Source organism: Geotrypetes seraphini, chromosome 8 (genome assembly GCF_902459505.1).
Source record: "Geotrypetes seraphini chromosome 8, aGeoSer1.1, whole genome shotgun sequence".
Classification (NCBI taxonomy): domain Eukaryota; kingdom Metazoa; phylum Chordata; class Amphibia; order Gymnophiona; family Dermophiidae; genus Geotrypetes; species Geotrypetes seraphini.
Window position 1 is genome coordinate 72,163,005 of NC_047091.1, and position 27,976 is coordinate 72,190,980.

At 42.0% G+C, this 27,976-nt stretch overlaps 1 protein-coding gene across 1 annotated transcript in view; it reads right to left on the reverse strand.

Moving 5' to 3' along the window:
• The window catches only part of NRXN2 (neurexin 2), a 1,565,743-nt gene that overhangs the window by 820,693 nt on the left and 717,074 nt on the right, over nt 1-27,976 (reverse strand). Inside the window, exon 15 of the mRNA XM_033953607.1 lies at nt 26,452-26,571. Coding sequence (XP_033809498.1) covers nt 26,452-26,571 — 120 coding nt within the window. The remainder of the gene's footprint in view (nt 1-26,451; nt 26,572-27,976) is intronic.

Genomic DNA, 27,976 nt, shown 5'->3' on the forward strand with positions numbered 1-27,976 from the left:
CGGTGCTCGCCGAAAGAGGAATATGTGCCACCTTTTGAACTGCAGCCTCTTCTAAATGCTCATGGCAAATGTCCTTAGCAGTAGGCAGGATCAACTCTTCACCAATAGTAAAGGGCTTCTTGGTTTTAGCAATGCAGTTAGCCACTAAAAATGATGCTTTCAGTGCAGACACATCTGATGAAGTGATGGCCTTCAATAATTGCTTCTGTCCTTCGTGCTCCTCCACCAGCATAACAGATGCAAAAAATGCCTGTGCCTTCCTCTCTCCAAGATGCTAATCTTCTCAATTATTCCAACTTCCCTTGGTTGCTAACAGTTTCAGCCCCTCCTGGTGAACCTCACCACTTTACCATGTTCTCTCTTCACCACCCTCAGAAAATAAGGAGGCCCAAAATGTACAATCCGTGGATTCTATTGCTCTCACATATGAAGAATAATTTTATAAAGCTTTTTTTTTTTAATTTGTATAGCTTGTTATCTGAGGACAAGCAGGCAGCATATTCACACATCTGAGTGACATCATCCAGAGCGAGTGCAAAAGTGTACTGCCACTTTTAGAAAGAAAAAATCTCAAACTGCCCATATAACATAACATAACTTTATTCTTCTATACCGCCATAACCAAACGATTTCTAGACGGTTTACACATAAGAAGGCTGGACAATTAGTGAAATACAAATACAGTGGTGCCTCACACAACGAACTTAATTCGTTCCAGGAGCAAGTTTGTTATGCGAAAAGTTCGTTATGTGAAACGCGTTTTCCCATAACAATACATGTTAAAAAAAATAATTCGTTCTGCAGCATAAAATATGCTAAGATGACATAAAAAAAGATAAATTTGTCAAAATGGTGAAAATGGTGGTCTTGCTGAGGCCAAACTCTTTGACGAGGTCGCACTGTTTTACCCCACATTCACTCCTTCTAATTATTTCCCGTTTCATTTCAACAGAAATCACCTTCCTGCTTTTTTTAGAAGCCATGATATATAAAAAATATTGAGTTTATCTTAAAAGGACGACTGTATACAGTGAGAGAGGGCAGTTAAGCGCAGTGACTAACGACTGCCTGCAGTGCCTGCGTGGAAGGATGCAATACATCGGCAGCTCAAGCGACTTCGTTGTGTGAAACGAAGTTCGTTGTGTGAAACGAAGTTCGTTGTGTGAAACGAAGTTCGTTGTGTGAAACAAAGTTCGTTGTGTGAAGTTCGTTGTGTGAAACGAAGTTCGTTGTGTGAATCAAGACATGAAGTTCGTTGTGTGCAGCGTTCGTTGTGCGAGGCGTTCGTTATGCGAGGCACCACTGTAGTTAAAAATGCAACAGTTACTTAGATATACTCAAAGTAGAGTTTTGCTAACAATAGTACCCACGTTTAAGAAATAAATTTGTCAAACAGCGCTGACTTAATTTCTTTACGAAATGCACCATAAGACAACATAATTTCACCAATGTATTTACCCAGCCAAAATTGCTGTTTACCTGCTTGGAATGCGAGAGTCTTATCCAAAAAAGTCTTGTATCTGCAAACAGTAATTTTTGGATAAGCAAATAAATGTGAATTCCTAGTTTTCCTTATAGGACTATACAACATGAAATGAGATAAAAGATAAGTTGGGGCCAATCCCCAAATCAACTAAAACAGATACAAGAAAATTTGAATAGTACTCGCGCTTCCACCGGCAGCCAATGCAGCAAACGATAGTAAGGACTGATATGGTCATGTTTCTTCAATCCAAATATTAGTCAAACAGCCATATTCTGTACTATTCTCAACTTTCTCAATACTGTACTTTCTTTGGAGCTCCCAAATAGACAATGTTGCAATAATCCAGTATAGATAAAACCAAAGCCTGCACCAATAATCTAAAGCAGAGGTAGGGAACTCCGGTCCTCGAGAGCCATATTCCAGTCGGGTTTTCAGGATTTCCCCAATGAATATGCATTGAAAGGAGTGCATGCACATAGATCTCATGCATATTCATTGGGGAAATCCTGAAAACTTGACTGGAATACGGCTCTTGAGGACTGGAGTTCCCTACCCCTCTAAAGGATAAAGGATCAAAGTAATTTTTTTATGGTCTTTAATTTCCATAGTACAAAAAAAGCATTTTTTTTTAAATCACTGAATCCATATGTTCTATCATGGTTAGATGGCAATCTAGTGTGACTCCTAGTATTTTTATAGAGTTTAAAATCAGGTAGTCATAGCCATTCAAGTGAAGTAATGGTTTAGTTATTTTATCATTTGGGCTGGCCCAAAAAAGTTTAGTCTTTTCTGTATTAAGTTTCAATTTAAAATTAGTCATGATATGAGATATTTGTTGTAAAATGTCAGTAGTAAAATTATTTAAGGGAATTAAAATGGAAATGTTATCTGCATATATATAAAAATTTAATTTCAAACTTTGCAAAAGATGTCCTAAGGATAAAATATAAATATTGAACAACGTGGGTGACAGCGGGGAGCCCTGAGGTACCCCAGATAGATTACTCCAAGAATGAGAATAATTTCCGTCACAAACCATTCAATATGATCTTTTTGTCAAGGAACTGTGAAACCAGTTCCTAACTCTTCCAGAAATCCCTATTGTAATCCAAGCATCTCAACAATATTTCATGATCTACCAAATCAAAAGCGCTACTGAAATCCAATTGTAGAATCAAGGCACTAGTTATGTTATGTTAAGTGCGTTATATTAAGTGCGTTCAAATGGTGAACTCGGTGTCAAAGGACCATTTCAGGTCTGAGCCCATACAACTGGTATGTATGCATGGCAGGATTAACCAATAGGCCAAGTAGGCAAGTACCTAGGGCCCGAAATAGTCAGGGGGGCCCAATGAAGGAGGGCATCAACATTGTTTTTTCCAAACGGTGATGGGCCCCTCTAGCATCGATCGGCAACGCGAGCCTCCCCCCCTCCCCCCCATCGACGGAAAGTAAGACAAGCAAGCAACGCGGGTAAGAAAGGCAACGGGAACTGTAATTGTGCAAGCGGTGCTGCTTACCCAAAGCTTCTCTCTGACGCAGCTTCCTGTTTCCACCTGGGTGCGTGGAGGGGTGGGGCGGGGCAGGGGGCCCAGTGTACTTGGATGCCTAGGGGCCCTCGACGAATTAATCCTGCCCTGTATGTATGATACCTAGGTCCTGAACACCGGGATAGTTCTTACAAGTTCTGCTCCAAATTGCAAAAGAGATTGCACAACTTCAAACATCTGTTTTTCTAGTGCTGCCTGCCTCATGGGAACCTGGTAAAAAAAGCTAACAAGCATAAACATATTTTTTCCCTCTAGGTCGGTATCCACACAGTCTTCACCTCAAAGCGCTCTAAGCGCCAATATACTGAGATTGAATCACCTATGAAATGTGCCTTGGAGTCACAAACATTTCAACATTTGATGAAGCCTGTATCCATAGTACCTTTGCAAGTATCGGTACCAGCGCCATCACTGCACGATCCGTTCAGAGAACTGTTGCCGAAAGAACTAGCTGGGCTGCTGCAGGCGCATGCTGTGCAAGTTCCTGCCTTGATATTCCAAGCTTCTGCTCAGCATCAAGCACCGACGTAATTGATTCATGATGTTGGTGCACATTATGGGTCTTCATTATTGATGCACGATGTTGGTGCATGCCAGATGCACAATGTCAAAGCACATCATTGTTGTTTATCGGTGCACAAGGCCAAGGCACACCACTGCTGTCCATCGGTGCACAATGCCAAAGTACATCATCGGTGACCACTGACACACGATATAGATGCTTATCCTATGCATCCATCATCGATGCATGATGTCGACACATGTCATAGGTGTCCATTATCAAAGGAACGGAGTTCATCATATCACTCTCGATGTTCCCCTATACAATCTGAATCTCCAAGACATGGTGTCCAGAGATATGACTCAGATTTATCTATATTCTCTTCCAGCAGCTGTCTAGACCTGTCAGCAGGAGATTCTTGCAGTTCACTGTCAAATTCAACCCAAAGGTCACCCTTAGAAAGTATTCTGGTTGGCCCAGGTGCCTCAAGCCCCACCTGTGGGCGGGATTTGAGCCGCCTGGGCCAATCCGGCCCCATTCCTGGGACGGCTGGCCTGCCGAACGGGCGGGCTTGGCACCCGTCCATCCAGCCAATGATTTCAAGGTACGGGGGTAGGATTGGGGGGTGGGGGGGTCGAAGGGTCGGTGGGGGGGGGCACGGATCGGCAGGGGGCCAATCAGGGGTTCGGGGGTCCATCGTGGGGGGGGTTGTGTCGAGGGCAGGAGGGCCTGGAATCCCTCCTGCCCGTATTTTAGTGCGGGGTGAGGGTTAGAGGGTGTCCCCGGGCCAGGAGGGCTTGTGCTCCTTCCTGGCCGGATCGTGTGGGGGGGTGGTTAGGGATCGCGGGGCAAGAGGGCTTGGGCTCCCTCTTGCCCTGATGTAATCGGGGGGGGGGGGGGGGTTTAGGGATCGTGGGGTAAGAAGGCTTAGGTTCCCTCTTGCCCCAATCATAGTCGGGGGTTCGGGGTGCCAGGGGCCAGGAGGGCTTGGGTTCCCTCCTGCTTGGATCGTTGGGGGGGGGGGGAATTCTGTAAACGGTGTTGTTTTTGACAGACACCGGTTACAGAATCCAGCTTTTAGGCGAAGGACTGGCTCCTCCTTCACCTAAAAGCCCTTGTTTTGGACGTTTGGGGCTTAGGCTTTTTTTAGGTTGGTTATATGGTATGTTTAGACGTAGTGGTGGTCTGGGCGTTTAAACAGCTGAACGTAGAGGCAGGCCATTATTTAAAAAAACCTCCTTTTGGATGTTTTTTTTGATAATGGACATTTTCCCTGCTTCTACTTTCAACGTTTAAGGCCTTAGGCCAAAAGGGGATTAGACGTTTTTTTTTTTTTATTATTATGCCCCTCCACGAATATTGGGAGCAGCGCAGAGCATTCAGCGTGCCGTCCTGAATTACAAACCACTTCCATGATTTTGTAAAAGGGGAGGGGGGGTTATCAGAAATCTCTGGTCCAAAAGATATCTCTATATGACCAATATATTCCATCAGAACATCTTTCTCATACCATCATTTAGTCAATGATCTCCTCGTTCTACATTTGACACCTTTGATATTACCTCTTGAGCCTCTGCAGTATCCAGCTGAGCTGGCAGGAATCCCCAAAACTGCCATGATCAGACAAGATAGTTGGGTACATCTATAAAACATGCTTTTGTGCATTTTTCATGTAGACGTTTTTATTTTTTAAAATGGCCAAAAATGATAGACATCCTAAGGACCAAAACTTATGCATAGGTCATTTTCAAAAATAAAAGATAGATGTCTGGCAGTTTTGAAAATGGACATTTTTTCTATTGGTTTTATGGACGTCTTGCCCCAAACTTCCAACCTCAGACTTAAACATCCTATCGAAAATGCCCCTGTGTGTATTCTACAAATGATGCTATATACTCTTTGCCATACAAATCAAGCAACCAAACAAGATCACCTGCGTTGTTCCTTCACGGACACCTCCACATAAATATATCAGACAGAAATATGCCCTCATCCCCCCCCCAATCCCCCCCCAATCAGTGCTCATCACAAGTTTAATAAGTAGCTGCAGGCTCTTTGTGGGAATTTCTCCCATATTGGTATCCATGTTTGTTAAAATGTCATCCATGCCTGTGGGGATCCCTTCTTTGTGTCCAGTCATTCCCATTTCATCAGCTGGAAGAGCTCATTTCTCCATAGTGTAAGTAATGGAGGCTGTAGCTCTCTCCAGTACTGGGCCAGTATATTGCCTTTATAAAGCATATGTATCCCTCCCGGTACCCAAGAATACAAAATTAGAAACCAGCCTATGTCCACTCTCAATGTTATCCTCCTATGCAAGACCTCATAATAATAAGCCAATACTTTCCTCAGAAGGTCCATATCCAATCACAGGACTGAAACATATGAGTCAATATGGCTAGGGAGACGCCACACTTTGGGCATCTAAATGTGTCAGAAAACTGGTCTTGATGGGCCCTATATGGAGAGATATACAGTCGCAATAGGAATTTGTACTGACATTCTATTAATAGGGCTGAGTGAGAGAATTTCTTTATATTTTTCATCAAGATGTGTATCAAATCTCCAATTATTTGCTCAGTACACAGTAATTCCCTGTTCCACGCTGGTGCAACCTGTTCATAGTCCCATTCTATTCCCAAACCATGAAAGCCTGCTTGATAAAATAACAGACTTGCTCTGGAGTCACAAGCCAATGAAAGAGTTTCTAGTGTGAGATCTGCCACATCTTCATTTAAAGATGAAGCTTCCAGGGAGTTAATATAATGAGCCACCTGTATATAGTTGTACCAATCTTTATGATGCAAATGTCCTTCTGCCCGCGTATCCTCAAAAGATTAAGCTGGGCCCTCCTCCATAACCACGTCCACACAAATCATAGGCCCTTGACATGCCAACATTTTAAATATGTTTTGGTTGCATCTCAATCAACGCCCATATTTCCCAACAATGAAAGCAACACAGATGATCTGGTACGTAGATATTTTAAGCTGCCTACAAAGCCAGTTCCAAGCTTGTCTCATAGACTTCAAAATAGAATTCTGTTTGGAAGATATTATCTCATAAGGTTCCCTTGTGTGCAAATAGAACAGCAGGTGAACTGGATTCACTAATTTAAACTCCAGTTGTGTGTAAGTATAGAACTGTGTCTCTTGAATCCAATCTAACAAGTGCCATATCAGACAGGTCACACTGTACCTCTGAATATTAGGGAGAGGCAGTCCCCCCTGGCCCAACAGCCTGGACAGTTGCCGCAATGCTGCCCTTGGTTGTTTTTTGTTCCACAAAAATTTATGTAAAACTTTATCAAATCTGTTTATATCTTTGACAGTGAGGAACATGGGGAAGGTTTGCAGCATATAAAACCATTTAGGGAAGAGGACCATCTTGAAAAGTGCTATATGCCCTAAAAAGGCAATTTTGTCCATAGAGTGAACAAATCCACAGACTTTTGCAATAACACAGTAAAGTTTTCCATATAGGTACCAACCACCTTAACAGTCAAATAGATGCACAAATATTCGAATTTATAGTTTACCTTCCTCATGGGGAAAACCCAGTTGCCAATCTTCGTGATAAGGCGTATGGGGACAGACTTAAAGATCTCAATCTGTATACTTTGGAGGAAAGGTGGGAGAGGGGAGATATGATAGAGTCATTTAAAAACCTACATAATATAAATGTGCATGAGTCGAGTCTCTTTCATTTGAAAGGAAACTCTGCAATGAAAGGGCATAGGATGAAGTTAAGAGGTGATAGACTCATATAATCTGAGGAAATACTTTTTTACGGAAAGGGTGGTAGATGCATGGAACAGTCTCCCGGAGGAGGTGGTGGGAACAGAGACTGTGTCTGAATTCAAGAGGGCCTGGGATAGGCACGTGGGATCTCTCAGGGAGAGAAAGAGATAATGGTTACTGCAGATGGGCAGACTAGATGGGCCGTCATGTTTCTATGTTTCAATGAGTAACCTTCCAATGGCATGGCCTCTGAATTGTCCACATTTAACACCAGACCAGATACCTTGCCATATTACTGTACCAAAGTCAACATGCACTCCAATGACTTCCTGGGCTGGGTAATCACCACCAGCAAGTTGTCTGCAAATGCCATGCACTTGAGCTCTTTTCTACCCACCCGAAGGCCCTGCATCCCCACCACCCCTTTTAGCTTTGATAACAGGAGTTCTAGTGAGAGAATAAACCAGAGAGGGGAGCGGGGACACCCCTGTCTAGCTGCTCTGCCCAATGAGACATAGTCTGATAACTACACCATTTACCTGGACTGCTGAGGTTGGGTTCTTATATAAAAGCTTAATCATATTTAAGAAGAGACCCCCATTCCCAATTTGTCCAGCAACTGGAACAAGTAAGGCCAATGTATGCAGTCAAATGTTTTTGAGCATCAAGGCTAACCAATAGGACCTAGATTCCTTTCGTTGCATAATGGTCCATAGCTGTCATCACTTTCCTCAAGTTCCACACTGCACGCCTATTTTTCACAAAGCCAACCTGATCCTGATGGATTATGGCTGGTAATATTGGGGTCAGATGGATAGCTAGAATCTTAGCCAGAAGTTTCAGTTTAAATTTTATCAATGAAATTGGTTGATAAGATTCCAATAAGGCTGATTTTTTTTCCCCCAGTTTAGATAAGATTATAATAGTGGAATGGTTGGCATGATCTGGGAATGAATTCAATTCTTATGTTTAAACCTTTTTTTTAATTTTTATTAGAAAAGTGTCATATAAACAAGAACTCAATATGTAAGCAAAAAATACCAGGAAAACAAGAGATGCCAACTCCCAATACTTGGAAAGTGGAAAACAAAACAGCGAAGGAGACTCTGATGTTCAATGATTTTATTATGACTCTATATAATCATGTTTCAGCCCTAAATGGACCTGCCTCAGGAGTCTGGAGTCAAAATGATGATAAGTGTATTGTTATATTTAAGAACGCTTTTAATGTTTAACCGTCCTGCTAAGGACGCTCTCTCTTTGAATTTGATTGATTCACATGGTATCAGGTCCCCTCCTAATGTCCGTTCCACTTGCTCTTTCTCTATAAATAATGTATTTCTACCGCCTCCCTTCTGTACCAGTTTGTCCGTCAGTCTTGTACTATTAAGTCCTTGTATGATATACCTCCATTGTACTCTGTAATTTTTAAATACATGTACTTTTAATATTGTATGTACACCGCCTTGAAGTCTGATTTAGCGGTATAATAAGATTTTAATAAACTTGAAACTTAAAAAAGTGGCTCAGAGAGCCGACGTAACAGTCCTAACTGAAAGTTTGACACAATCCTTATGCACAATTTCCTCCAAAGGATGCGGCAAACTTTCAGTTTGGGAACTTGACCCTGTTTGGGAACTTGACCCTGTTTGGGAAACAATCAATCTGTTCTTGGGCTGTTCTTTTTAACATATTTATAAGCAATATTGCTGAAGGGCTGTCAGGTAAGATTTGCCTCTTTGCAGATGATGCCAAAATTTGCAATAACATGAAGAACATGAAGAAAGACCTAGCGAAGCTTAAAGAATGGTTTGAAATTTGGCAGCTAAAATTTAATGCTAAGAATTACAAGGTCATGCATTTGGGCTGCAAAAACCTGAGAGAACAGTACAGTTTAGGGGGTGAAGAACTTATGTGTATGACAGAAGAGCGGGACTTGGGTGTGATTGTAAGTGATGATCTTAAGGTGGCCAAACAGGTTGAAAAGGTGATGGCAAAAGCTAGAAGGATGCTAGGATGCATAAGAAGAGGTATGGCCAGTAGGAAAAAGGAGGAATTGATGCCCCTGTATAAGACTCCAGAGAAACCTCATTTAAAATATTGTGTACAATTCTGGAGGCCGCACCTTCAAAAAGATATAAAAAGAATGGAATTGATCCAGAGGAAGGCTACTAAAATGGTGTGTGGTCTTCATCATAAGGCATATGGGGACAGACTTAAAGAACTTTTGAGGAAAGGTGGGAGAGGGGAGATATACTAGAGACATTTAAATACCTATGTGGCACATGAGATTCTTTAATTTTAAAGGAAGCTATGGAATGAGAGGGCATAGGATGAAGTTAATCAGGTTCATGAGTAATCTAAGGAAATACTTTTTTTTTTTTTTTTTTTTTTTACAGAAAGGGTAGTAGATGCATGAAACAGTCTCCCAAAAGAAGTGGTGCAGACTGCCCACCTTAATTTACTATCTAAAAAATATGCTCCCTCAAAGCAGCTTTTACGCCCTTCGTCAGTTTTACAGGTTTTTTTTTTCACAAAAATGATCAACAGACAGTTCTTCACACCTTTGTCACATCCCACCTAGAGTACTGTCATATGGTTCTAGCTGATATTCCAAAACAAAAAAGGAACTGTGGAACCGATGTTCTTGATTACAAAGCTTATTATAAAGAATATAAACATGTACATATAATTCAAAATGTACACATGTATGGAACAAACACTCAATCCAATGAAGCTGCTATGCAAAAACTTGTATAAATGATGCAGACCCTCAATGAAGCTGCTTCATTGGACTAGTATTATTACACATCAGAGAGTTTGTTTCGTACAAGTGTATATTTTGGATTATATGCACTTGTTTATATACAGCAGCTATCTGCATTTTTAGCCATATGCTAGGAATGATTAAGAATGGGATCATGAACAGATCTGAAAAGGTTATCATGCCATTATACCGAGCCATGGTTCGCCCCCACCTGAAATACTGCGTCCCACACTGGCCGCCGTACAAGAAAAAGGACATAGTACTATTCAAAAGGGTCCAGAGAAGAGCGACAAAAATGGTTAAGGGACTGGAGGAGTTGCCGTACAATGAGAAGCTAGAGAAACTGGGCCTCTTCTCCCTGAAAAGAGAAGACTGAGAGGGGACATGATGGAAACATTCAAGACATGGAAGGGAATTGACTTAGTAGAGAAAGAGAGATTGTTCACCCTCTCCAAGGTGAAGAGAACGAGAGGGCACTCGCTAAAGTTAGAAGGGCAAAGATTCTGTCCAAATGTAAGGAAGTTCTTCTTCACCCAGAGAGTGGTAGAAATCTGGAACGCTCTTCCAGAGGCTGTTATAGGGGAAAACACCCTTCAGAGATTCAAGACAAGGTTGGATAAGTTCCTGCTGGAACAGAACATACGCAGGTAAGGCTAGACTCAAATAGGGCACTGGTCTTTGACCTAAGGGCTGCCGTGTGAGCGGACTGCTGGGCACGATGGACCACTGGTTTGACCCAGCAGCGGCAAATCTTATGTTCTTATGTTCTGTCATCAATAACATTAGTTCCTTTTTTGTTTTGAATCTTCCTCTTCTCTGTGGATCTTTTGGTGGTGGTTTTTTTTGTTGTTGTGGCTTTCTACCTGATCTAAAATTCTCTCTTAAATATTTGTAATCCATCCAAAATATGTCTTATCTGCGTTCTGTGCCATGCGCGCAAGTGTGATCATATTTCCCCATTGCTTTATCAGTAGCACTGACTTCCTATCAGTTATTGTTTCTAATTTAAGATTCTCATGCTTGCACATAACGCATTCTATAAAGGTGTTCCATTATATCTGTCATCTCTACTGACTCCTTATAATTCATCTCATCACCTCCATTCCTCTACTGAACTTCTCTCATTCCCTATAAGGACCAGAGCTTGACTGAATTCCAGACGTCACTCAGCATTTTTCTTCTTGCCCCCCACATTGTAGACCGCATTACTTTGCTCTTTATGGATCAAACCATCTTGTTCTTAATTAAAGTTGCACTAAAGACATATATATTTGGTCTTGCCTTTCTTACCTGAGTGGTATAGTGCAGTGTTTCTCAACTTCTTCAAGCCAAGTACCCCCCTAAGCCTAACAAATAACAACAGAGTACCCCCCCAACTCCTCCCCAGACCCACCCAAGCTCTGCCCCTGATCCCATCCCATAATAATAGTACTAATTGTAACACAATTTCTTCCATCCTTTTTCATATACACACAATATAATCTTATTAATACATAATGGTAACCACAAAATTTTTTTAAAAAACACACAAAGCACACTGTACGCAGAGAAAATGTTAATTATCATTTATATTCGGGGGGTATTCAAAGAGGTCAAGGCTTTAAAATATGCAATCAGTAACAACTATAGAAAAATAGACAAATATAGAGCAAAATATAGACAGCAGATATAAATTCACAAAACTGACATACTTTGATCACAAAATTGAAAATAACATTATTTTTCCTACCTTTGTTGTCTGGTGATTTCATGAGCCTCTGGTTGCATTTCCTTCTGACTGTGCATCAATATTTCTTTCTTTCTGCCTCCTGCATGCTTCTTCTCCTCCAGACCCCATTCCCTTCCCCAACCAACATCTCTCTTTCTCTGTCCCTCCATAAGCCCAACTTTTCTTCCTCTCTCCTCCATCGCTATTGGCAATATGTCTCCCTCTCTCTCTCTCACTGTCCATCTGTCTTGAGAGATCCAGGCATCTCTCCCACCCCCTCTACTGCCACATCCAACATTTCTCCCTCTCTGATCCCCCAGATCATGATCAGCATTTTTCACCACTGCCCACCAGACCCATGCCCATTTCTCCTTCTGTCACCCCTCTCCAACACCACGCCACATCTCTCCCTCCATCACTATGTCCAACATTCTTCCCCTTTGCATCCCCTACAATCTGTCCCTCTGTTCCCTTTCCACCACCATATCCAACATTTCTCCCTCTCATCCTTCTGTTCCCCATACATCTCTACCTCACTCCTCTCTCTATGCCTAATTTTCCTTTCTTTCTTTCCCCATGTGCACCATCTCTCACTCACACACTCATGCCCACCAATTTTCCCTTTCTATTCCCTCCCTTCTGTGTCCCATGTTCAAGCCCCCTCCCTGCCTTCCAGCTTTCTCCCAAAATTAAGTTGCACGCTGGGGATCCCTGCCTGCCCCGCCCGCCTGCAATCCCTCCTCCCCTGAAGTCGACTTGTCCAGGCACTGCCAGGGATCCCTGCCTCCCTCCCTCACTGCCTGTCTGGCTACCCACCGCACCCCAACCCTGAAGCCAACCCTGTTACTTTGTTGGAGCTGGACTCGCTCCCTCCTCCCCCAGCAGCAACTCTGTGCAGGGACAGTGTGTGCAGCGATTCTACCAATACCTAAGAGCCAACTTCATCAGTGATGTTGCAATGGCTTCATTGTCCTATACTTGGCTCACTTTTACTACGTTTTGATATCTAGAGTGGCACAGTGGTTAAAGCTACAGCCTCAGAACCCTGAGGTGGGTTAAAAAAAAAACACACTTCTCCTTGTGACCCTGGGTCAGTCACTTAATCCCCCCATTGGCTTTCCCTCTGATGCCAATTCTGACATTGGAGAGGAGGTTCCAGGTCAGCTGCACAGTGTGTGAGTCGCTGCCTGCATCCCTGCACAGAGTGCTGCTGGGTGAGGAGGGAGCCAGTCCGGCTCCAATGAAGTAACAGGGTTGGCTTCGGGGGTGGGGGGTTGTGCAGCAGGCGGGCAGGGAGGGATCCCCAGCTGCGTCTTCAGCAGGGAGTGGGCAGGGAGGGATTTCTAGACAGCATACACCCAACAAGCAGCCCACGTACCCCAAGGGTACACATACTGCGTGTTGAGAAACACTGGTATAGTGGAACAGACCCAGCAGTATAAGACAAGGTCTTAGCCTTAACATTCTTTTTGTTTCATGCAGTATTTTTCTTTTCAAATATCCCATTCTTGTCTCTTTTTGACTTTTATTATATGACCATTGTGTTCTTTTCATTAACTTTGATTATTTATTGTAGATTGTAAGCCACTTTGATGTGGTCCAATAAAGGTGATTATAGTAAATGCCTAATAAGATCCACTCTGGTTGTTAACTGAAGATGGAAATAACTGTATATTAACTTAAAGACCAAACTGTATGCTAAACTTGACTCTGTATATCTAACATTACTGTACAAATGTAAATTCATAATTTGTCTATGCTTTATATATGTCAACCTTGTTACCTGTTCTCTAGTCTAGTCTAGTCTTCGGTTTATATACTGGGTCATCTCCTAACAGAACTCGACTCGGTTCACAAATAATTAAGACCAGAATATATAAAAGAATACGAAGCTGAGAAAGTGAATGTGAAAATGCTATCAATTTGGCACTTCAGTAGGTAAACCATTACGATATTGTGTGAACAACAAAGTTTTTAGGGCCTACTTTCCTAAATATCTTGATCCATTCCCTTGTGATTTCCTGCATTGATTACTGTAATGTACTCTATAAGGGCATAACTAAAAAAGAAATAAGAAGACTCCAAATTATACAGAACACTGTAGTGAAGATCATATTTAATACAAAGAAGTTAGACCATGTTACTCCCCTCCTTTATAAAGCACATTGGCTACCGGTTGAACATAGAATCACATACAAAATTATTTTATTGACCTATAAAACAAGACAAAATAGTCAACCAGAATTTATCAATAACCTGCTTAACCCCTATAGTTCACCTAAGTCTTTAAGATCTGTGTCTAAAAATTTGTTATCTGTTTCATCTCTGAAGTTTATCAATACAATGAGGTCAACCATTTTTTCTGTCATTGCGCCAACTCTTTGGAATAATACTCCTATCTACTTACGCGAAGAATCAAATCTTAACCATTTTAAAACGAAACTAAAACATTTCTTTTTCTTGATGCTTTCGAGACCTAAATGCCCTTTTTAGGGCTACGTAGTTTTAATCTATTTTTTGACACCCTCCCTTTTGTTCTTTTCCTATACGTTCTCTTTCTTAATTGATAAATTGTAGTCCTGTCCTTCTTCCCTCTTGTTTCTTTTTGTTTTTGTATTGTTTTTAATGTTTTAAATTATGACTGTTGTTTCAAAGGATGTATAATTACCCTATATATGTTTTTAACATAATGTTCACCGCCCAGGTCGATTGGGCGGTTTATAAAATTTTTGAAGAAACTTGAACTTGAAACTTTACGAAATTGTTGTAGCTGACCTATCAATCTTACAGAGTCAGGGAGTTTGTTCCAAGTTTCTACCAGTTTGAACGCAAGTTTCTACCAGTTTGAACGCAAGAGATTGTTCTGAGCTCATTGGGGAGGATGGGATATAAAACTAACCAAATAAACAAACAATAGCACTTGTTACTACAACATGTGTACTATTAGGTAGTTGTAAGAAGAGAAGGCCCTACTTAGGGTGTGTTTAGGTTGGAAAAGGGGCACTTGTAGAATATTTTAAGAACTCAACAGTGGCAGAGATTCCACAGATTAAAAAGTCTGCAAGCTCTTTATTCCAACGGAAAATGAAAATTGATCCTCAGGTTTTCCTACTAATCCTCTCTGCTTAAAAAAATATCCAAACTTGTCGCTTCCTGGCGGTCTGTTGGCTTTTCAATCATCTGCGGCAGTACTTCCTCCAGGCTCTTTTCTCTTACAGCAGTGGTCTCAAAACCGCGACCCAGGGGCCACATGCGGCCCACCAGGTACTATTTTGAGGCCCTCGGTATGTTTATCGTAATCACAAAAATAAAATAAAACAGTTTCCTTGATCACATGTCTCTTTAGCTATAAATGACAATATTATTATTAAGACTTAGCCAAAAGGAAAGATTTATATACTATAAAGAGTTTTACCTCATGCAAAATTGTCATCCACTATAATAAAACCATTAGCGCATTGAGATACATGGCAGATGTTGCCTCTTTCTTTGATGGGTCGTATTAGCTTGGTTAAGCTGTTTATATTTCCTAAATGGTTGTATATGTTACAGACTTTGCCGTTGTGCTTATTGAAGAAGGATTTACGTATCTTTTATCAAAAAGTTACTCGTTTTTGTTGGGGGGCCAAAAAACCTAAATTAAAGTTGATACATTTGCTGGGGAATTGGAATAAAGGGGGGTTAGGTTTACCGGATATGCAGATTTATAATTATGCATGTCTGCTTCGTCATTTGGGAGATTGGATTAATGAGACAAGTACTTACACTCCTCTTCGGATGGAAAGGAAATTTTATGCTCCTTGAGATGTGTTTGCATTATTACATAGTGCACGGAAGGCATTGCCTTCTCATATTTGTTCAAGTTTATTATTCAACACATTACGGATGGTATGGTGTTGGCTTGTGCGACTCTTAGGTGGGAATCCGATGATTACTGATCTTTTGATTTTGCAGGGTAATCTGGCCTTTCCTCCGGGACGAGACTCTAGAGAGTATAGGTTATGGGGACTGAGAGGAGTTAAAAATTTGGAACATATTTTAGGGGATGAAGGAAAAATGTTAACTCATGCTGAATTATTAGCTAAGGTGGGGGTGACCTGGGGAGCGCAGTTTGCCTGTTTTCAAGTGGAGCATTACATAAGATCCCTTGATAGAGCACAATTGAATTTGCATTTGGGGGTTAAAATACGAGAGTTGTTTACTCGGGAGGAAGGATTATCTCTTTCAGTGTCAAGCATTCATGCTAGCTTACAAAAATTACAACCAGATAAGGACTACCAGAATATTCGGGATAAATGGGAGAGAGAATTACAGCTTAATTTGGGACATTGGGATGTTGCCCGTTCTTTAAGGGCTACACCTGGGGTGATATAATGTGCATGGTTAAGAGAAACATATTACAGGGTAACATTACGTGCCTATAATACTCGTACACAGTTGTTCTATGGTGGAGGTCTTCCTACTCCATTATGTCATAAATGTGGGATGGGGGAGCACACTTTGGGACATGCTTTTTGGTTTTGTCCCATTATTCAGCATTTTTGGAAGCGAATAATATCTTATATGTCTGAGTTAATTGGAAGATCTTTGCGCTACTCTCCATCCCATTTTATTTTGGTTTGCCAGAAGCTTTTCGTCATTTGCCTAAAGGGCATAGGGCGCTGTGTAGGAAAATGAGTCTACTGGCCAAAAAATGTATTCTTAAATATTGGACGATCCCTGACCCTCCAAAGTTTTGGCATTGGCGAAACCAGTTGCATCAGTTGGCCATCTTGGAAGCTAGAGATGCTGGAAGGATGAGGAAGCGAAAGATGTTTTTTATGCAAATATGGAATCCATATTTGCAAGCCTTATTTCCTAAAGGTCGTAGTGCGGTTTTAAGATGGGTGTCCTAATTGAGGTTTGATGGGGGATGAAGGAGAGTTCCTTTGAATGGGGAAGGGAAGGGAGGGTTTGGGGAGGGAAGGTAGAGGGTATTAAATGATTTAAAACATGTAGTCATACATAGATTGAGTGGGGTTTGATGGGGGATGAAGGTATTTTCTAGGTTTATATGGGATGTATTTTATTCGATGCCTCATTATTATACTAAGCACCTTGGTGTTGTATGTAATATTGACCACATCAACATGTTCATCATATTATTATATTTGACGCATCATAATTGTTATACAAGTTTTAATGTTGTATTTGTTGATGTTTGCATCAATAAAAATTGTTTGAACTTTAGTAGGCATAATCATTTGTTCCAGGTCTTTAATTCATAATGCTGCCTGATGTGTGAGAAGATGTTGATGTCAAGAAATCTATTTTCCTCCCGTGCTTTACAGCAGCAGCACTGGGAATACAGCATTATACTGCTGAGATTTTTACCAATATCAGAGAAAAGAAAGTTTCTAACAAGATAAATGCTGGTTTCCTACTTTTATAAGAAAATTTATATGAATAAGTTTTGAGAAATTGATATAAGAAAATTGATATAAAAAACAGAATTTTTCAAGACCAAGGATGTTTTTTTCCTATGGCAGCTGTGTAGTTGTCAGAGTTTTCCAGGTGATAACAATCCCTGGAAAATACTGAGGTCCTTTCTCCAACAATATTAGGAGACTTTATCTGATTCATCTCTGGTTTGGTTTTCTTTTGAATATCTTTTTGGTGGCTATATCTATCTTTCCTCTCCCATGACTCAGCAATTTGCGTTCTGCTCTAGAGGGTTTGGTGAGCCAAAATAGAAGAGTTGGGAGGAGGGAGGGAAAAGTGTGACAAAGCACATTATCTTTTGTCAAATACAATCTCCCTTTTGCTTCCGATCTAAGTATTGTTCCTGTGAACCGTGAAAGAGAAGAGTTTCTGAGCTCTCTCTGTTTTCATTTTGTGTTTATTTCTCATGGCAGTTCTGTCAAGGATAGAATCTGTTGTATCAGAGGGGAGTTTGGATCTTCCTGGTTAAATGATGCTTTGTGGTGTTTACGGACCATCTCAAGTGACTTGTCTTACTGCTGCATTAAGATTTGATGTGTCACCTCTAACCTGGCTGACTTATTAAACAAGGCATGCGCTCTGTGTTGAGAGATTCCAGTATATGAAATCACGGACTCTATTTTATTCTCTAGCATCATTTTAACACATCCTAAAATGGAAACTGTTTTTCTCTGCCAAGGTTTTAATCTATAGTACAATAATGTTTGCTGCCACCATCTTTCAACCAGATGCAAACCAATCATCAAGACAAGCTTTTGGCATGTGCAACTTTGCAGATGAGCAGTGCACCATATACAAGAAGGCATGGTCATTCTCCACCCACCATCCTTACAAATCATTCGGATAGGGAAAAAGAGATCTCAGGTGGTCTGTGGCAAACCTGGAAATTGCCACAGACTGGAATATGCCAACACTGTATCTGGTGACTGGCACTGAATTTACAGTCTATTTTGATAGCCAGCTAGGCCAATATTATGTGGCTAGTTGGTTATGTTTCAACAGCCAAAGGTAGACCACCCTTTTAGGTGGCTCTGTCTGGCCAGCGAACTTAGCCAGTAAGCCACTGAATATTGGCAGTGACCAGCTATGTCACATGACATAGCTGGTCACCAGCCAATTCACTAAACCAGATATTCAGCAGAAGATATCAGAGCTGAATATTGTGGGATAGCTGGCTATGTACTAATAGTGCTGATCAGCCTAAATGTCTCTACATGCCACAAACCCACCTCAGTTCCCTTCCAACATCTCCAAAATTTCAAACTCAACTTGCTCCCTCCCAACATCAACCATGTTTCCCCCCCCAAATAAGACCTACCCCGAAAATAAGCCCTAATATGATTTTCAGAGTAGGTCCTAATATAAGCGCTACTCCAAAAATAAGCCCTAGTTTGTTTGACCCCCGAAGCCCCTCCAAAATGTCCCCAACACTCCCCGATTCATTGGTAGCAGCACTTTCCCTCCCCCCATGTGAAGCATCTTTCTCCCCTCTCACCCATCACCTTGCACAGAATCTTTCCATCCCTCCTTCCCATCCTGCGCAGCAGAACCCCGCCAACCCTCCCACCATGAGGCCGACATACCTCCGTTCCAAACAGCAGCGGCAGTAGCACTGAACAAGCTGCTTAGCGGCCTTCCCCGCCAGGACCTTCCCTGTGCCGCGTCACTGATGACAACGCGACACAGGGAAGGCCCTGGCGTGGAAGCCTGTTCAGTGCTGCCGCCACATGCTGTTTGGAACAGAGGTATGTCGGCCTTGTGGTGGGAGGGTCATCGGGGTTCTGCTGCACGGGGGGAATGGCTTCATATTATCTGTTCCACAAACATCTCAAGACTTTTTTTATTTCAAAAATGTTATGACATCAGAAATTCAGTTTGTTTAAGGATGATCTGTAATTTGTTAATCATTTAAAGCTCTATTTTATAGGGAAGATGTGGCAAACAAGAACAATGCTTAAATTAGATTAAATCTAACACAACACAATGAGAGTGGATGCTGCAGAGCCCAAGGTGGAGTTACCTAAAGGAGACTCAGTGCTGCCTAATAAAGTCTTTTCTCCTGAATGTGTTAATTTGATGTGGAGAGCTTATTTGGATAGCCAGGATCCTCATATCAGGTCTGGCAATGAAACAGGGTCACACAAGGGCGCTTGGGCTCCCAGGGCACATCAGGGTCCTTGGCAGAGGCTAACCAGGATCCTATAGCCCTTTCTGAAAGAGACTCAGAGGGTGAAGGATCAGCTTCTATGCCCTTGCTGTTACAGAGTGAGTCTTCCCTGCTGGGCGATATGGGGTTATAAACAGGAGCAAGTGCGCAGGAAGTAGTTGTGGCTCTTGACGAAGGGGAGGATCCTACAGGATGCTGGCTGTTCAAGCCTTTGGCACTATTAGAGCTCATTACTTACTCTCTGTGGGAGCTACAGTTAGACAACCAGCAGGCCCCTTCCACTCAATGTTCTATCCTGAGCAGAGTGAGAGCATAGCCCTTGTCTTTTTCCTGGCATCCTAATACGAGTGTTTTAGTCACGGAGCACTGGGATGCTCCTGAGGGCTCTGTAAAGGTAACCAAAACAATATCTAAGCTGTATCTTATGGCACAGGAGGAGTGTCAACAGATTTTTGCTCAGCCTATGGTGGATTCCTTGGTTGCTCAAATAACCAAATGCATATTCCCGCCAAGTGAGGGAGGAGCAGTTTTACAAGACATGCAGGATTGCAGAGTGGATGTGGTCCTAAAAAGGCACTTGAAGCTTTGGCCTTAGGGATCAAAGCAGCTGCAACAGCCTTTTATGTGGCACACGCTTGTCATACCATGATGCATGGACTCACCCTGGCAGAGAATGAGCCTCTCTTATGCTAGCAGGGGTGGATTATATGGCCGATGCGCTCTATGACTTCATCAAAGTCATAAGCAAAGTCTGAGCTTATTCGAATTCAGCCCGTAGAAGGCTCTGGATCAGACAATGTGTGGGAGATTCCGCCTCCAAACCTACTCTCAGGAGACTCCCTTTCAAAGGACAGATGTTGTTTGGAAAAGGTCTGAATGATCTAATGGCTAGCGTGGTAGATCGCTGGCCAAAATCTCTGCCTGACAGCAGACCACGAACCTTTAGAGGTTCGGGGTGGTCTAATTTTCATACTTGTAGGCATGTTCAACAGTACTTGGGAGGAGTCTTATCTCAGAGATCCTATCAGGAATCAAGACAGAGATTCTCGGGACCTCGGCAAAGTCAAGCCTCTGGTTTTCGTCCCATGTCAACCCCCAAGAAGGCACAATGATGCCAGGGCAGAAGACTTCCCCCTGAGGATACAAGGAAGACTCTTGGCTTATGCAGAGGTCTGGGAGCTGATCTCATCAGACTATTGGGTGCTGGGGATCATTCAAAGAGGGTACAAGCTTGAGTTCACCCATCCTCTAACAGACTGGTTTGTGGACTCCCTAGTGTGGTGTCCAGAAAAGTCATGCAGAGTCTTAGCAACAGTACAGACACTTGTAGAAATTCAGGCCATAGATCCAGTGCTGCCAGAAGAATCAGGATCAGGCAAATACTCCAAGGAAGTCTTAGAACACTGGAGACCCATTCTGGATCTCACTCATGTCAACAAGGCCCTGAAGGTTTCACACTTTCGCATGGAAACTATGTGGTCAGTCATCGCAGCGGTAGCTCCAGGGGAATTTCTAGCTTCCCTAGACTTGATGGAAGCCTACCTGCACATTCCCATATTTCCAGAACACAGGAGATTCCCGAGATGCCATGTGTTGGAGAGACATTATCAGTTCTCAATGCTTCAACTGAAATGGACAAAACTATGAACAAGAAGCATAGCCTGCATAAAGAACCAGCATTATACAGTGAACATAAGAATTGCCGCTGCTGGATCAGACCAGTGGTCCATCATGCCCAGCAGTCCGCTCACGCGGCGGCCCTCTGGTCAAAGTCCAGCACCCTAACCGAGACTAGCCCTACCAGAGCACGTTCTTGTTCAGCAGGACACGTTCTTGTTCTTGTCTAACTTTGTCTTGAATCCCTGGAGGGTGTTTTCTCCTATAATAGCCTCCGGAAGAGCGTTCCAGCTTTCTACCACTCTCTGGGTGAAGAAGAACTTCCTTATGTTTGTACGGAATCTATCCCCTTTAAACTTTAGAGAGTGCCCTCTCATTCTCCCTACCTTGGAAAGGGTGAACAACCTGTCCTTATCTACTAAGTCTATCCCCTTCAGTACCTTCAGTGTGTACTCTGGCAAAAAGATGCAATGGATATTGGTCTAGAAGTAGTACTTTACCAAGAGGTCATGGCGAAGGAGCACATATTTTCTATATAACATGGAAACTTTTCTTCAGGGTAAAGTATAATGGATTTAAGAACTAATCAGTAATGAGGAAGAATATTGGATGACATACAAGAGCATGCATTTAACCGTGAAAACCCAAGGAATTGGTACAATAAAGGGAGTGCCATTCTTTTGTGCTGTTATGGAATTTGCACGTAGTGTACATCATTCTGGCACCATTTTCTGAATTTACTCAAAAATGTATACTTTGGAAAAAAGGTGGGAAAGGGGAAGTATGAGACAGAAATTTAAACACTTCCATTGGCTAAAAGATGAGGACCCTGGGATACTTTATCCGATAACTGAAACTCCAGACACCACCACTCATGAAAAGGGACTTATGACTTATGATTTATTCAGATTTGATATGTCACTCTTAATAAATATGTCAGAATGAATTACAAAGACAAAGTCAAGGAACTCCAATTTTGATCAGCATAGAAAGACCTAAACATGCATACCAATACAACAAAGCTAAAGTTGGTGTTCTGCAAAGGAGTAGTATTATTGAACACCATTCTGGGGGCATTGAGGTAGCACCCCTATTATGGACAGATCATTTTCTAATAACATTTTCTATAAAGGAAAATATAAAACAGAAGGGCCCTACCAGGGTTTGGAAGGAAATTTGAGACATGAGAAATCTGACTGCTAAAAGTTTCCTAGAGACTTTGTCTTACCACTACATGAATGAACAGGTCATTACAGTGAGAACAGGTTGACATCTCGAATTAGCAATGGCTCCACAAAAGAAGGTCCTATGCTCTATGCAGGACACTCCACGTGGTTCTCCCAGAACTATGGGCTCTTAAGCATCAAGGATGTAAAACAGAAAGGAAATAGTATGAATACTGCCTAGAGAAGGACAGACTCAACTGTAGTAAACACTTGGCAATGTACCACCATGCCTTATCAATAACATAAAGAAATTTCTCTTCATGCAATCCCACAAATTCAGGCAGCCTTTATAAACTATCACATGCAGCTGCTATGAAATCTCTTTCCAAACATCTAGTGGTCCACATTGTGATAGCTAGACTACTGTAATGCCCTGCATATTTACAGACAACAAAGAGTTACCACCAGCTGCAATTCAAAATGCTGCAGCACAACTGATAGAAGGGTACAAGTGGTGTGACCACACCACCCCTTTCCTGTAAAAATTGCACTGGCAACCACTACTCCACAGGGCCAAATTTAAAACTCTCGCATTTATTTTGAAAGCACTGAGATAAAAATGGACCAGAGTTTCTAAGCAGTAAATAACCCCTCTACAAAGCTTAGAGGCCTCTAAGGTCCACTCAAAAAATATTGTTAACTATACCTTCATAAAATTAAATCATGCAATATGATACCCAACAGCGAGCCTTCACAGGAGTAGCCCTGACAGTCTAGAACTCTCTCTCCCAGAGGAGCTATGCCTAACTTCAGGAAGCAGGTGAAAGCCTGGCTCTTCTCCCAAACCTTTAATATATGTGATGGCTGACTCCACTCATACCTGGACTAGTTTGCTGCACACCCTGGAACTGAGACCAGTTCCTCATATCTTACTCAACTGTAAAAATACTTTGCCTTCAGTTTAGCCAACCATCTATCTACCCAATGATTTTATCCTACCCATCTTGGCTATCTATGTCTCAATTGCATTTATCCCCTTGGCTACCTACTAAACATGTGAGCATCATATCTGTGTTATTTAAGGGGGGGTCAATATTCAGCCACTGGCAATGAGCATTTTGCTCACCACCAATGACATTATTTCCGGATATTTAAAGCCAAGACCTGTGCAGGCTTAGGCTTCGAATATCTGGTTATTTTTAAGCTTGCTAATACTTAGCCACTTAAGTTGATATTCATCACTCAAGCAGCCATGGGTAACAGCATAAAAATGCAGACCGCCTTAAGAATAGCTAGCCCCAGGTATCCAATGTCAAGTTATGTCCAGGTCCCAGTATTGAATAACTGAGGCTAATTTGGCACATGCTAGCTACAAGATCTTACCTGGGTCCTGGCTGCTATTCAGTCACAACCCACATAAAACTCTTATGCAAGTCCCAAATGAATACTGACTGAGGCCCCATAACGGTTTCTGGACAGTTCCTGCCCCCTCCCCCCAGAACATCATGACTCCTCTCCAGGATACTCCTGGGATTATCTGCCCAATTCCCGGTGGTCTAGAGGGGAATGGGCAAGAATGATACCCACTTACTCCTACCCTTCGCAGCTGCCCTTTCAAAATGTCTGATTTGAGCTCTGGCAGCTTCCTTATGGTACTACTGAAATGCTGTGAAGCTGCCACTAGAGGTCACAGCAGCCATTTTGAAGAGGCAGTTACAATTAGCAGAAAAAAGTAATCATTGCTCCTGCCCGTCCCTCGCTAGACCACTAGGGACCAAACAAGTAAGCTTGGAGAGATCCTGGGGGAGGGAGATTTCTTAATGTTCTGGGAAATAGGAGGAAGGGAAGGAATTTGAAAGGGGGAGGTCTTGATGTTCCAGGGGATAGTAGGCATGAAAGAGGGATCAGCACACTTCAGGCCTGTACCTGGAAGTTATTTGGATGCTGACTGATATTCAGTGTTGGCACCTACATAGCTAAGTGGACTACTGTTTTTGTGGTCCTAATGATTGCTTAGCTTTGTGGGCACTGGCAATGACTATGCCCTTGTGCAGTTCGATGCCAAAATGGCCGAATAGTGCCTATATTTAGTGGCACTGCCCAGTTAATTGTTGCTGAATACTGGTAGCCAGCCCGCAGAGTGCAATTTAAGCTGGCAGAAGCCTCTTCTGCCTGCTTAAATTGTTTTGAATACCGACCCTTATGTTTCATAGACAGTAGAGTTTCTGATGTTACCTTCCAGAACCAAGCACCTCTCCGCGCACTATGTGGTAGAACCTTATGTTGGAAATAAAAAAAACTTTAAGTTGCAGCACAGGACTGAGACAAACTATCAGACTGCATATTTCTTATGCAGTGAAAGAGCTGTGGGACTTCCATCAAATTCACACATTCATGGAGTAGGGTCTATAGTCCACAAGTGAGAAAGGACGAGGGTAGGCATGCAAAAGTGCTTTAGGTTAGCTGCAGAGATGAAAGTAGATAAAATCTCCCAAACAAAGACCTGCAGGGCCAGGTATAGGATGACTGAGATCCCGAATCTCTCCCCCTTTCTCCAAGCTCTAAGAGGGTGGAGAGAAAGGAAGAAAGAAAGAAAAAGAATTAAAAGCAACTTTGAAGCCAAATACTGGTCCCTTCTAGCCAGGGAAGAAAATAACCCAGGCCTTCAGAATTTGAAGAGCATTGCCCATCTGTAGAGAACATAAAGGAAATAGTCCTTCAACTTGAGGACAGACTCTTAGGCTCAAACACTGATATAGGCCGGTTGTGAATAGACCTGGAGACCAGTCCTTTATGAACTGTGTTACTGAGAGTGCAGTCTCAAATAGATGACTTCTCAGAAAGAAAGTGCATCGAATGAAAGAAACATTGACATTAAGAGTCAGAGTGGAAGCAGTGATGATTATCTGAGGAATTATTGCACTGTACACAGAACTTACTCGTTTGCACAAGTTACAAGATAACTTCTCCTCTCATCAGTGTTTTCACAAGATATAAACCCTCTAGTTATGCTTGGCGTCAAAAAGGTTAAGACAATATAAACTGGAGCCACACTTCTTGCTAGCATCTGAAGCAGGACATAAGACACAGAGGCCTGGATTCCATAAACAGTGCTGTTGTTGGCGGACGCCTTAAAAGTGGCCGCCGATCACGTGTCAATCATGAGATAGCGGAGATGTTCAAAAGTTCCTGCTATGCAATCTTTATTCCAAAACTTAGGCAGAGTTTTGGATTAAAGAATGCATATCAGGAACTTTTTTTTTAAATCTTTATTGATTTTCAAACTTTGATAGTGCAATACAATTGGTAAATCATAAAATACTGCATAGAACACACTAATAATTATACAATTATTACATTAAACAGTCATTTACTCCTATCCTCATCTTAATTATTAATACAATAAAACATATGATGCGATTTCAATATTATAATTAAATAATTTAACTCCTCAATGTATATTTCCCTCCCTCCACCCACCCACCCTCCCTGGATGTGTAAAGAAATCTAATGAAAAGGCAAGAAACATGACCCTTACTGTAATGCAACAAAAGTAGTCAATGGACTCCATACATCATTTAAGGACTTACTAGTCCCCAAACGTTCTGCCATCTTTCTTTCATACTTATATGTGGTACACACATTTACCCACCAAAAAGTGTAATTAATCCCTATCAGGAACTTTTGAACATCTCCGCTGTTGTTTTGTTCAGCTTGTTAGTTGTGGAGATTTTTCTCCCTGTTTTGTTTGCCAGTCATGAGATGGCACCATTTATAGAATCATGCCTTTGGCAAAGGCAGGCACCAGAAAGGTAGGCTAGAGTTTTTAAGGCCTACCGTTTATATGAATTGCACCTATAGAGGTGCTTCATAGTGTCTAATGTCACTTCTGACATTAGTCATTAAACAGTCTACAGTGGTGTTAGGCATCATATAACAACTCCAAGGTATGATTCTGGCACCATTTTTCTACATTTTTTAAGAACCACTTTCAGTCAGTTTTAAACAGTGTTTTCAACTTAAGTTAGGTGCCGGTAGAGCACTTACTGGTATCTAACTTAAGGTGTCGTTTATAGAATCCAGGCCAAAATGTAACCATGCTCCCTGACATCTCACTAAGCTAAACATTCATTCCCCCTCCACATTAATACCACAACATGTCACAGTCTTTGTATACAGGTCATGTCCATATCTACACAGACCACAAATATGAGACAGTCGTATGTCCCCACCCCACTTTCAAAATGCAGATTAGCCAGGAACTTACGATCATTGCAGACAGGACCACTGTAAGAGGTCATAGAGCAGTCACATGTGTAGCCATCCCACTGCTGGAGGCAAACCCCCTGGTTTGCACACGAGTCCTCCGTGCATGTGGTGCTGGGACCTGAGAAGACAATAGTTAAAAAAAAAAAAGTTAGGCAGGACTGTAATTGTGTGTGCATTAACAACTGTCATTTCCAGACTGTCATTTTCCACCTATAGGAGATAGTTCTATAACTGGGTACCTAATATAAAGGAATATAGGGGTCTACTTTCCGCTATAGAGTACCATCATAATTGTGAATATATGCACATGTCAGCACTTATGCTTTCCATGCAGCCTGTGTAAATGTGTGCACCTAAGTGCCAGAAATATGTATACTGCATATGTATGAGTCTTGCTCAGACTCTGCCTATGTGTATGCCCTTCTGTAAAATAAACATATTTACAGAATAATGCTTAATGCTTAGGTAGAATTTTTCAAGCCACTCAGTGTTGGGAGCCTTACGCAATAAACGGATCAGTAGGTAATCCACGAGTTTTTGTATATTGATAACAGGGACCCCCCTGAGGAAGACATCTTTGTCGAAACACAGACCTTGTTGGGTTCCACGTTTCAAGCGGATTGGGTCCTATATGTCTTTAGATATCAACTCTCCACAGAGTCTTTTGTTTTGTGTACACATACAGACATATATGTCACTAATCTGATGAAATATTCAGCCGATATTCAGCTGGTGGTCAGTGTTTTTATGTCTGCTGCCAGCTGTATTCCTGGATATTCAGTGCCAGGCCATGTCCAGGCACCGGCATTGCATATCTGATTGTATGTTCGCTGCTAAAACTTATGCGGTTAATTGTAGTGTTCAGCCCTTAAGCCCGTACGATGAAACGCATAAGATACGCCTGTTTTACATGCGGCCCAATTTATGTGGTTATCTTATGCAGCTAAGGGCTGAATATCTGAATTTAACTGCATCAGTGCCAACTCCACCCCTAGAATGCCCACAAGTTAGCCGGTTTCAGCTCAAGCGTCAACCATGAATATTTAGCATCACTAACTGATTAAGTGCAGCTGAATATTCGCGGTCAACCAAGGACAAGCAATTTAAACAGCCAGGAGTCCCTCTGGGCCATTTAAATCGCTTTGAATATCAGGCAGATTGTTCATAATCGGTGCAGAACTCTGAGCAAGCACTTAATAAAGCTGTGCTGACAGGGGATAATTCTATAAGGAGCCAACTAGATTTAAGTGGCAAGAATGCACCAAAAAGCCAATATTCTAATTATGCACATATGTGAATAAATACAGTCGTAAATAAGCAGTTTCCAGCTAATTGCTCGTCTGTCATTAGGCAGCAACGTTTCATGGTGCTTAGACTTTACATGAGGACATTTGCATGGGCGGAGTTTATAAGGAGCATAGGCGAAGCACACAATTATATGCAAAATTATAGAATACTACAGGGGAGTAGCCAGCATGTGGAAGAAGACCTGGCAGTGGCTGGAGGCACAGCACTGACTTCTA